General features: G+C 34.8%; 2 protein-coding genes across 2 annotated transcripts; both read right to left on the reverse strand.

The window, feature by feature from the left end:
• Positions 1–5,202: 5,202 nt before the first annotated feature.
• On the reverse strand, positions 5,203–6,916 carry LOC121967622 (probable E3 ubiquitin-protein ligase ATL44). Its single transcript, XM_042517952.1, has one exon. It carries the CDS (start codon positions 6,050–6,052, stop codon positions 5,465–5,467), a length of 588 nt encoding a protein of 195 aa, XP_042373886.1. The 5' UTR covers positions 6,053–6,916; the 3' UTR covers positions 5,203–5,464.
• Positions 6,917–8,044: 1,128 nt separating this feature from the next.
• On the reverse strand, positions 8,045–10,636 carry LOC121967621 (transcription factor bHLH111-like). The gene is made up of 8 exons (XM_042517951.1): positions 10,269–10,636; positions 9,808–10,149; positions 9,546–9,735; positions 9,314–9,433; positions 9,174–9,245; positions 9,029–9,094; positions 8,905–8,943; positions 8,045–8,811 (listed from the first exon to the last, which is right to left on the reverse strand). Exons 1-8 carry the CDS (start codon positions 10,613–10,615, stop codon positions 8,644–8,646), a joined length of 1,344 nt encoding a protein of 447 aa, XP_042373885.1. The 5' UTR covers positions 10,616–10,636; the 3' UTR covers positions 8,045–8,643.
• Between the last annotated feature and the right edge of the window lie 937 nt (positions 10,637–11,573).

Below are 11,573 nucleotides of genomic sequence, written 5' to 3' on the forward strand. Positions count from 1 at the left end.
ATAAAAAATTTATATACATTAGAGGTCGCCAACAAAAACAACCTTAAATATATTGGCTACACAACAAAGCTGACCAAGTAACAACAACAAGAGTTTGTATATTTCAAAGCATGAAAAAAAAAATCGATGGATAAGCATGAGCAGATGAATAAATAGATAGATGAAGAATAATTCATTTATCTTTCGCTTTGTTTACTACAGAGGAAGGTAAAATGGAGAGATAAAATCAGGCTCGGCTCAAAAGGCATAGTCCATTAAGATCTATGTCTGCTCCAATTTTATTGAAGCTCATTGATTAATTAATTAAAGATATTAAAAAAATTAAATTAGCATCATTAATATTAATTAATTATAAATGTCTTATTAATTCATTAATGACACTTTTCAATTAATTCACTTATCTTTATTTCCTCATTAGTTGTCTATCATAATTTTATATGAGATTTTATTCTGCCTTAAATATAATTCATTTTTAAATTGACATATTTCTTTCTTTTGTTATTATTACTCCGATTCACATTTTATTTTACAATTAATAATATTATTCTTATAAAACCTAATGAATTCTTTTCTCCTCAATATTTCTTAAAAATCCTAATAGTTCGCTCATCAGTGCATTGTGCCCTTTTCTTTTTTCATCAACGATTTTGCATGTTTATCCCTCCTGACCGATGATACTCGCAGAGAACGTCCTTCTCTTCCTTTGCCGATAATATTTCTTCCTTGCTCTTTTTTTTTATTTCTTGATAATAATATAAATTAGAGATTTTTTTATCATAAAATACAAAGTAAAATATATTTACAAAAATTAATTTTTTAAAATTAAAATTAATAAAGTCTATTTAACATTCTAACTAAAAGGATTAAATAATTTAATAATTTTATTAATAAAAAATAAAATTATTAACAAAATATCCGTCAGGAAACTAAATTTTATATCAAAAATTAATTTTTAAAAAAAATAATATTTAATTCTTTTTAATAATTAATTTTAAAAATATTTTTTTAAAATTATTATTTTCGGTCTCAAATCTAAATGAAAAATGTTAAAAAAAATTAATAATATATTAAAAAATTTGTTTTTTAATTTTTTTTTGCCTAGGGTCTCAAGGAATCTTGAGACGTCCCTGGATAAAATAAATCGGATTCAATCGACCGATATAGTTTTTGTTCTGCGGGTGTAAAAATCCTGGGATTCTAGGTCAGCCATCCAGCATAGGCCTGAGCTTAGTTTAATCGTACCTGAGTTAGCTCGGGCTTAGGCTCAAATCTATTTTTAAATAATATTAAAATAAATAATAATAATTATAATTATTGTTCGTTATTATATTTTTCAAGAAAATATATTTTATTTTTTATTTTTAAGTATATGGATTAGTCCTAACACGTATGTTGAGTCCTGCTTAGCCCAACATATGGGTTGAACTGCTCTATAGCATAGGCTAAGCCCGTCCTAATACAATCCAACTATTGTTTACCATGAAGGGCACAACTTAAATCAACGGAAGTTTTCAACTGACTATAAATCAAGAAATATTTATGGCAGATGACTAATAAGTCCAGTATTCCTTAATTATAAGTTCTATTTAAAGGAAAATGTGTAGTTTCCATTATAGATAGTATTGTAAATGAATTAATTGTTTATGAGTAAATTAGTATGGGAATGAATATAAATTTATTTATATTTATTTAATATATATCACATCAATTAAATTCACAAATTTAAATAAGTTATTAAACTAAATGAATAGTCATGAATAAAAATTATAAATGGTTCCTAAAACAAATGTCTACACAGAATGTTTATGAAGCACGTTTATTTTAAAAAATTATCAAATTTATAAATAGACAAATAAATTCTCAAAATAAATAAATAAATAAATTTATATTATTAAACTCGTGACCATTCAAATAAAAATATAAAAATTTTAAATAATTAAATAAGTCTAAGTTTGATAACATTTAAATAATCGTTGAAAAAAATCACTCCAAATTTAAATAATTATTTTAACAATTTAATTCATTTTAAATTTGATATGATTTGAGTATTGAATCTGGGAATCATAGTAGGCCGCATAGCCTACAACAGTAGCACCGGCGGCCCAACAACTCATTGAGGCTCATCAACGCAAGACAGCGGAATGCTCGTCCAAGAGTACCACGAATCAATTCTTATCTTTAGTATAGCTCATGCTTTTATCCCCCCTCATTCCTTCTCCTCCTTTCCCTCCCATTTTTTCCTCTCTGGTAATCATAGCCTTACACTTTATTGCTTTTTGGGGTGATATAGTGCCCCACTTCGACGTGATTGCAACAGGTGCCCAACCAGTGATCGGATCTTCGGTCCCAAAATATCCCCTGTCTTTGTTCCATTCAGTTTGTTTTTTTTTAATTTTTTTTTATAAATTTTCCATTCAGCCAATAAAATTTTACCTTTTAAAATTTCTTTAGAAATTGAATTATAATATTAAGTATATAAAATTCTTGTGTCTCTGAATTAAAAATTTGATATTGAGTGGATGGAATATATATATTTATGTTTAGGGAAGATAACCATATCGTTATCTCCCATTCGTATCTTTTTCATCCTTGATTTTTATACTTCTTACATTTCTTATATTTATAAATTGAGAAGGGTCAGTCGTCCTCATCGATCCCCTGGTTTCGTCCCTACTTGTGCCATTTTTCATAAAAAAAAAAAATCAATTTGAAAACTTTTATACACTTAATACTATAATTCAAGAGCAATGATATACCCACATAATTTTATGACCTATTATTTTCATTTTTTTATAGATTTTATCTGTGTATATTATTTTTCATAATTCAATCCTGAAATCTATACATTCGTAAGTTTTAATAATAATGAAATGAGACAGAAAAATAGGAGATTTTTCGAGATCGGAGAGAGGATCTGACCTCTTCATCTTTAGGCTTGTCCTTGCACCCAAGGTTTTACGGACTTAGCTGGAGTAATTAGTGCATAAAAACTTGTCATTTGAGAGCGTAGATTCGAATTTCGGGATAGTCATGGCGTAATTCTTTGATCCTTGTATATCTCTTCCCACTGTGCACTAACTTCTCTAGTTATCATGATTTATCTCTTTTGTGTTAATTTTGAGACGAACTAACTAGATGTTAGGGACGAACGAATCACCTTTTACCACTTGTCCTTGCACCCAAGCTTACATTGCTCTCCATTCGCATGCATAAATCCTTAGCCACCAGGGTCCAGGCCTTTGCACCTTGTGCTTCACTCTTATAAGCTTATGTTTCCATATCACAAAAACTTGCTAAGGCATTGCTTACAATACTCTATATACTCGTTGGCTTCATTGCTGCTAATATCTCCGGAACAGCTTCTTCAGCTTTCTTTAGCTTTTTCCGTTTCAGTTACGTTATTGGCGTTTCCACGGAGTCCAAGTTGGAAGCAGCCGTCCACTAGTGCTAGAATTGACACATTTCCATTGGAATAAATACAATTTCCTGGACGTCAACGCACATCCATAAAAAAAAAGGAAAAGAAAAAGAAATCTTAAATTAATCAAATGTCCTTGAGACTGCCATGTGGTTTCCAATTAATCAAAGTCATGAAAGCTATGGTTCACCAAACGCTGTTGTGAATATTAAAGCCTATCCTAAAAAATATCTACTAGATATTGATCTACCTGGATTGATCTTAATCTTCTTCTACACAATCCAAACTAGTGTCGAGAAAAACGTTTTTATTTTTTGTTCTCATTTATCTTTTTGAACCTCTTCTTATTTGTACTGTAAAAAGAACTCTTTTTTCTTAATATATTGTCGAGTAAAAAGGCAGTTCCCTTCGTGCCGAAACTAATGGAATGCACTTCTTTCATTCTCGTCTTTTCCACTTCCATTGTTTAAGCAAATTGTGGCAAGGGATTGGACCCTCAGCATGCTATACAAACCTCAAGGCCTTTTCTTGAAAGCTCTATTGATTGAATTTTCTAGTACCAGCCTTGTTCTCAACCATGTTTTAACAAAAATATCATCCTAGCTTTTGCTTTCTCCACACTAGAACATCACCCTAGCTTTTGCTCTCCTGGAAATTTGGAAATACACCAATACAATGGAAGAAGGTTGGGCCATGAAAGATACAAGTGTAGCCAGGATGTTTGGAAAAGGCAGGCATGCTTTCAGTGATTTACAGCAGATAGTTGTCACACTTTTCATGGATACTACAAAAGGCAAGACAGGATATGGATTCATCAAATATTTTTTGATGGTGAATTGCTGCAACAGACATGCTCTAACTAAATCATGCATCATTGAATGAAGATTGAGAACCATTTGATTATATTCACCAGGACACAAAAAAACTCTTGCCTTCTAGACAGAATCGAATTCTGATTACAGACATTCTTTTCCTAAATATCGATCTAAATGGAACCCAAACCATATGGCCCGTAACAGAGTATCAAAAACAATCACTTCTGTAGTGCCAAATCATATATGCAAGAAACAACAGAGTAACTTCTTTGAGATAAGTACACAAATGCATTCATCATGATAAGCCTTGACCATTTCTCATGAATTTAGCTAACCTTCAATGCCATCTTTCCTTGAGCATTTATGAGATGGAAGGATATCCTTTTCACAGTTAACCATTCATAAAGAAACAGACCTTCAGGTCTCCAATAAACAGCAAGCAAAATAGGATGAGCGAGTTGTTCGATCTTACTCTTTAAGGATAGTCGTTTTAGATTGATCCCAGTAACTTAAGCAAATTATTTTATTTGTTTACAATATGCAATATTTAATCACCAATTCAGTCTTGTTCTAAAGTGGTCTGCAAGCTAGAAATTTGACAGGGTTTCACCTTTCTGCAACTTGCCTTACTATAATTTCCCCAGCTATGAAACGGCACCATTAAGTAACCTAACAGGCAAAATAAACACTGTCCTACTGCAAGTACTAAAAGTGTCAAATTCCACCTGCCTTCATTGATGGATGATACCTCCCCTCAACTGTCTCCACTTACTCTTTACTCGAACATGCTCCGTTCGCCCATTTTTCTCAGACTCTCATCAGAAGGAAAAGAAAATTGAATTTGATCAAAAACCAAAACAAGCAGGCATTTCAAGACCTCAAGCTCCAACCTACAATTTCTAATTTGCTACTCCATTCATTCTTCTCTTTATTTCAATCACAAAAACCCACCTCCAACTCTGACAATGGTGAAGGAATCGCCTTTCTTGTTCAAAGTTAAAATAAAGTGGCAACCTTACTTTCTTTCTTCAACTAAAAGCACTGATTGATCATCTATTATCAGTGATCCAAATGAAAGGTATCACAAGGTGAATCTTTTGTTTGAATTCCGCAGTAGATGCAACCCTGAGGCAACACGTTACAACACAAGAAGTCTAATCCACTCACTGGTTCAAGCCTAATTATCATCTTCATTTATTTACAAGTGACAAGAAAGGGAGGCAAAGAGGGTTTAGGGGAGGAACCTAGTAGCGCCGGCTAGCTCTGTAGCCCTTGAAGCTTCCTGCGACGCCGCTACATCGACGGCAGCGGTGGAGGTGTCGGCGCCGTCGCCGGATCTCACCCCGCATGTTCGACAATGTACCGGCGTCGCTGCCGAGCCGGTGCTGGCGACCACGAGCACACGGCGGCAGGAGGGGCAGTTGGAGTGAGCCGCGAGCCACGTGTCGACACAGCTGACGTGGAAGCCGTGGCCGCAGTGCGGCAGGATGCGGATCTCGTCGCCCTCCGCGAACTCGGCGAGGCAGATGGGGCACTCCGCGAGGCTGCCGCCCACGGCGGCGGCGGTGTACGACACCTTGGGCAGCGCCTGGAGGGCCTTCTTCTTGAGCCCCTTTCTCGGCGGCGCGGGGAATCCTGGCGAGGAGCGGCGGAGACAGGCGCAGCGGGCGACTAGGGCGAGGCCGACCACGCAGATGAGGGCACAGAGGAGCGCCGCCAAGATGACGACCACGTCGGAGTCCACGGAGAGAGGCTCCGGCGGCGCGGCCGCCGGTAGAAAGCTGGAGTTGGACTGCAGAAATCTAGTGGCGGGAGGCATTGGCTTATCGAGGTAAGACCGAGACTGAAGCAGTGGAGTGGGCTGGGATTCGAAGGCATACCTTTCACCTCACGGCAATAGAACTGCCGAAAATACTCAGGGGGAAAACAGAAAAATAAAACACACAATTTATTTGACAGAAGCCCCCCTGATTTAACTAATATACAAAGATTGTTTTATTATAATTATAAAAATCGAGGTGGGTCCTGGAGGAAGAGACGTGCATGTGCTGCCATGGTGGATAAAGCTGTGGGCGCGTTCAGTCGTCATAATGGCGTTGAGGAGAACGCATGTGGCTGGCTACTGTAATTTGCATAGGTTGTATTCTTAAAAATAAAAAATAAAATAAAAATAAAAAATCCGCCACTCGCACCCTACCACGATTGTAGGGACTAAATTAGATAGGGTTAAGAGGGAGTAATTATATATCGAATAGGTTCTTACTTGGAGTTTAGCGGCCGATCAAAAAGTTTCGTAGGATCGTATATTTCAATGTTATTTACTTTATCATTGTTTATGTGGGAGTCTTCTCATGATTTTTCAAGACTCGAGCATTCAATACATACTCTTATAAATCTATCATACTTAGTTCATCCGTTGTGATTGCGTCTTAATTTATCATGATATCTGATGAAAAATTTATGTAAGACCTGGTTAATCATCTACAGAATTAATCGATATAAATTGAATATCAATACCAACTAAAAAAATAAACACCGAGATTTTAAATTAAATAAACTTCTCAACCAAAAATTAACGAAGCAAAAAATGATTTCATTCATCTAAAGTATCTTTTATCATTGGCCCCATTGTAAGATTTTGAAAGATAAATCATGTATCGAACGGTCTCCTAAGTGAGAGGATATTTAATTTTCAAAGGAATAAACTCTCTGAGAATCGATCATTGTTCAATTAAGCAATTATATCACCTGAGTACTAACTCTCAGTAAAAATCAAGTATGCACATGCAATGACGTAGTCAGGATTTTCAACCAGAGACAAATTCAAGAAATTAAAAAAAAAATCAATACAACATAAAATTGAATTATCCAACCCTAAAAATTAAAAAATACTTTAAAAAATATATGTTGAAATTTTTTTAAAATTCTAAACATTAGCATACATGAATTTTCACAATTTAAAAGTCTAAATTTTAAATTAAGAACTGAAAACAAATTTAAATTTAAAAATTTGGACTTTAATTTGTAGTTCTAGTTGAAATAATATTTATTGATTCTCAAAATTTATCTATAACTTAAAGTCGAAGAATTATTTACGATCTCGCTTCTTCATAATATTTAATATTTTTACCTATGAGATCTCCATTCCAATCTAAATTATCATCCTAATTAAAAATTTAATAAAATAAAATTTATACTTTTCAACTTTTCTTCAATTAATGAAAAGAATAAAGAAATCATTAACCTTAAACTTGATTCCATCGTAATTTGACCAAATCAATTTCAAATCAATCCCAATTTGAACCAATCTACTGTCTACGTCTACCTGTTGTCTATTAAATTTAGTTCGAATCCGATCTAATTTTAATTTAGTGTCATCATTCCATATTCTACGATTTAATTTATCTATTTATTATTATATATTTTATTTTTAAAATTTAATATTTAATATTTTAAGTCATGATATTTTTTATTTTAGTGTAAATGGTTTTGCTTAAGTCAAAGGCTTTCCCAAAATATGGTCAATTTTAATTTTCCGATGACGAGGCAGTGAGCCGATGAGTCAAAGTGACAGTGAGAATTTGATATTAATCAGGGCCCCCACATGCCCTGCAACACACATTCACGAAGAAAGACAAAGATTCCAGGCATATGTGTTTGTGAAGGGAGCCAAAGTAAGCCTCTGCATTCGGTAGGAATCAGGCACTCCTCTGTTTCCTTTGGATTTTGTACAAAGGTTGAAGGAAAGCTCCAAAGAGAGCGATGGGAAGAAGCATCTACCTTTAGCTTTTGGGGTTGCTGGTTGGTCCAGGAGAGAAGATGCCAAAGCGAAAGTGTCTGTCTCTGGTGCATTTGCTCGTTGCCACATACAACAGGGTCACCACCTCTCACATCTCAGACGCCAAAAGTTTGTTTGGTCGATAGCATATCTCATAGGATCAGTAAAACCTAAAACAAGGTTGCTGATAGATAAACTAGGTCATAGTTTGTAAGATGTTAGGATTGACTTATGGCACTGAAACTTTAGTAGACCTCCACAGTTTGTCAAAGTCTTTTTTTTTTTTGTATTATTAGAATAAATCTAGTGTTTTTCTTGGAGTTTTGAGTTCTTTTAGGCTAGGTCAACCTAAGGTTTTGCTGAGTCAATCAAACTTCTTCAGTTGCATTTTGTTTCAACCCAAGTCAATCTTTCTTTCCGTTGACTTAGAAGTCTCAACATGTAAGTCAACTCAGCTTATTTGTTAAGGCAACTCAGGGGGAGACCCTAACTAGGTCAACTTAGATTCTTATAAGTAGAACAAACTTTGTAACAACTTGTGCATGAAACAAAAACAGTTCAAAGTAGTGAATTAATGCATGGAAAGAGCAGTCTATTAATTCTAAATTGCTGTCTTCTAAATAAATAATCATCTACAAGAAACAACCTCTTAAAGTCGGCATCCAGCAATCAGATCTAATGCTCTCTCTGTGGATTTGAGGAATGGAAGAAACAGGAACCAAGCAAAGGCCTTTGCTCCTCAGATCATATCTTGCCTCTGCCTTCTCCTTCCTCTCAGTTTCTCCCCAACAATTGCGTTCCTGAAACAATGAACAACCAATTCTACTGAATTACTAAAATGCATTTTGCACAAATTATCTTCTTTATTTTAGTGTAATATGATTATTATATACCTTGTTCAGACTAGGTTTCAGGTATGGGTCACTTAGTAACTGCATAAAAGAAAAAGAAAAAAAATTATAATTAAACTAAATTGCATCCAGTAGAATACAGATATAAAGAGGTTGATGGTGTTACCTGTACTTGCTTTTGTAAGATTCTGATACAATTGATGGTCTCCATCAGCACTGATGCTTGATCTGTCTGAAAAAATGGGAAAAAAAAATGAATGATCGACTAATTCATTTAATCTTAATTCTCCTGAGCAAATGTGTTGAATTACCTTCCCAAATGGTGACACATGTTGTTGGAGAGCACTTATCTTTTCTGCCACTTTCGCTTTAGGCACCTGCAACTGTTCTTAAAAAAAAATGTAATATGATTCTTATTTGATGAAGTGATGAACGAAAAACTTGGCCTAACCTTATTTGATGGGATCATTTGGCTATTATTCTTGTTCTTCCTGAAGTGCTTCTCTGAGCTTTCTTCAGGTCTTTTCCTCTTCCCTTCAGCTGTTCCACCACACCTACCATTCCCTCTCATCTACAAGCAATAAGTAGGTCAGGCTTTGTGTTTTTTTTTTTTTTGGGAGAATCAACCATTTAGAAACCGAAATCTGAGATTTATGAACACAATGAGAAGAAAGGGGACTTACTGATGAACTCTGGCATCCTTGTTTAGTTTCACCACACAAATCTGAGCCTTTCAAATAAGGCTCTGAAGTTTTGAACTCCATGGCGTCTGGCTTGTTCAAGCATCCTCCAAATGGCATTTGATCCATCAAATTTCTTTGGCTAAACCAAGGATGATCCAGTACAGATTCAACACGACCAATAGTCTGGTATCTGGTCATGTTATCAATTATTAATTTTTAGAGGAAAATAACTTTCAGACATACAAATAAATAAATACTATACCTTTTAGTGTTTTTTTCTAGAAGAAGCTCATTGTTAGGGAACAGTGGTGAAACTGGACGATCGAACTCATGTTTGACATGAGAAACATCAGATTGCATGTAAGCACTGAACATGGAAGGAGCAAGATGATGATCCAGGTGTGAGTTTGGAGGAGCTATAGACCACCTGTTATCAGTATTATTGATGTTCGATTGCATCCCCAAGAAGTTGAGCTGTGAGGATGGATGCATCAAGCCATGGCATGAAGCAGGGTCAAATTGATCAGCTGAGAGCTTCTTGGAGCTCAACACTTCCACAAAGTTTTCTGCATCGTCCTGGCAATTAGATGCCTCTCCACCATTTCTGAAATCCATAAGCGTCCAAATTAAATCAACATTCAAGTATGCTCATGCACTGATTTAACCATTTTGCTGACTCGTCTTGCACTATGAAATTTAGAAAGAACGCGACGATCGACTCACAGTAGGAGGTGGTTCCACATGTGGTGGTTGTCAGCCGGCTCTCCGCCGGAGGAGGAGTCCATGCTGAGGGCCGTGCAGTGGCTAGCGGCGGCGTTGGAGACCGAGGACTCGTCGTAGGACGACGACGAGCGGCGGAGACGGACCGACGGTGGCGACTGAGGCGGCCAGCGTAAAGGGTTTGTGTGAATATTCTCCCACCAAGAGGTCGTCGGTGCCGTGGCGGACGGCGAGAGAAGGGGAGCTCCGTGAGCCATGATGATATTAGCGTGCATGGACAAAGCAACGATACTATATATGATATGGCTTCCTAACAATTCGTGCTCTCTCGACGTTCGCCGGGGCTCCATGGCCAGTTAATAAGGGACGACCACCAATGCCAACGTTGTCATGAGGTCACCTTGTCGACTAAGTGGTTGATTTTATATATATATATATATATACATTATGATATTTGGTCAATTTTAAGGAAAGACAATCTAAAATTTATCCTATCATATACTCAATGGATGTATATCTAGGAATATTACTTTTGAATATTTGAATTTGGCTATTCGAGTTTTATTTAACGAATATATTCATGACTTACGAACTTTTATCAAGTTTAAACGAACTTACTAAATCTTACTATTTTATTAAAAATCTCCCCCCTTTACTAATTAACTTTGGTGAAGCCTAAAATGCATTTACGTTAATGTCCTTTTTTCTATTTACACTAAAAATAATTCCAAACTTTATTAGTAATTCCACAAGCGAAACAATCTGATCTAGAATTCAAGACTCAGCTACAGCGTATTATTATGAATTTTTCTCATCATTAATTTTCTCTGGTTGTTTTATATATATAAAAAATATAGTTCTTTTTAGTCCCATATCTTAGAATTGACAACACTATAATCAAAGAAGCTTCTATAAATATTTTAGGCCGACGATATTAAAAAAATATATTTTTCTTGATTTTTTTTACTAAGATAAGTATAATATTAAATTAAAATAATTTTTTACATAGGGAAACCCGTTATAGTAGTTTTTACTTTTAAATAATTAATTCTTGGTTTATAAAGGTGACGCTAGAAAATCCACAACAATTTGGATTTTCAAAGACCCAAATAATTTATATATTATTATATTACACCCAAATAATTTATATATTATTATATTACACACGCAACGTGTGCACGATCACACTAGTATAAATTTAAATATTCATTAAAAAGTAAATTATATACTTAGAGAAAATTATAATATTCTTATTAAAATTTATAATTTTATTCTAATAAATAAATGTAATATATTTGTCTATATGTT

This window comes from Zingiber officinale, chromosome 3B, assembly GCF_018446385.1.
Source record: "Zingiber officinale cultivar Zhangliang chromosome 3B, Zo_v1.1, whole genome shotgun sequence".
Taxonomy (NCBI): domain Eukaryota; kingdom Viridiplantae; phylum Streptophyta; class Magnoliopsida; order Zingiberales; family Zingiberaceae; genus Zingiber; species Zingiber officinale.

What these genes read in the sequence shown, in the direction of transcription:
- LOC121967622 (XM_042517952.1), bottom strand. Translation starts at nt 6,052, where the DNA reads ATGCCTCCCGCCACTAGATTTCTGCAGTCCAACTCCAGCTTTCTACCG.
- LOC121967621 (XM_042517951.1), bottom strand. Translation starts at nt 10,615, where the DNA reads ATGGAGCCCCGGCGAACGTCGAGAGAGCACGAATTGTTAGGAAGCCAT. An exon ending in ATGTGGAACCACCTCCTACT is followed by an intron (nt 10,150 to 10,268) that starts GTGAGTCGATCG and finishes TATGGATTTCAG; the next exon opens with AAATGGTGGAGAGGCATCTA. An exon ending in TCTTACAAAAGCAAGTACAG is followed by an intron (nt 8,944 to 9,028) that starts GTAACACCATCA and finishes TCTTTTATGCAG; the next exon opens with TTACTAAGTGACCCATACCT.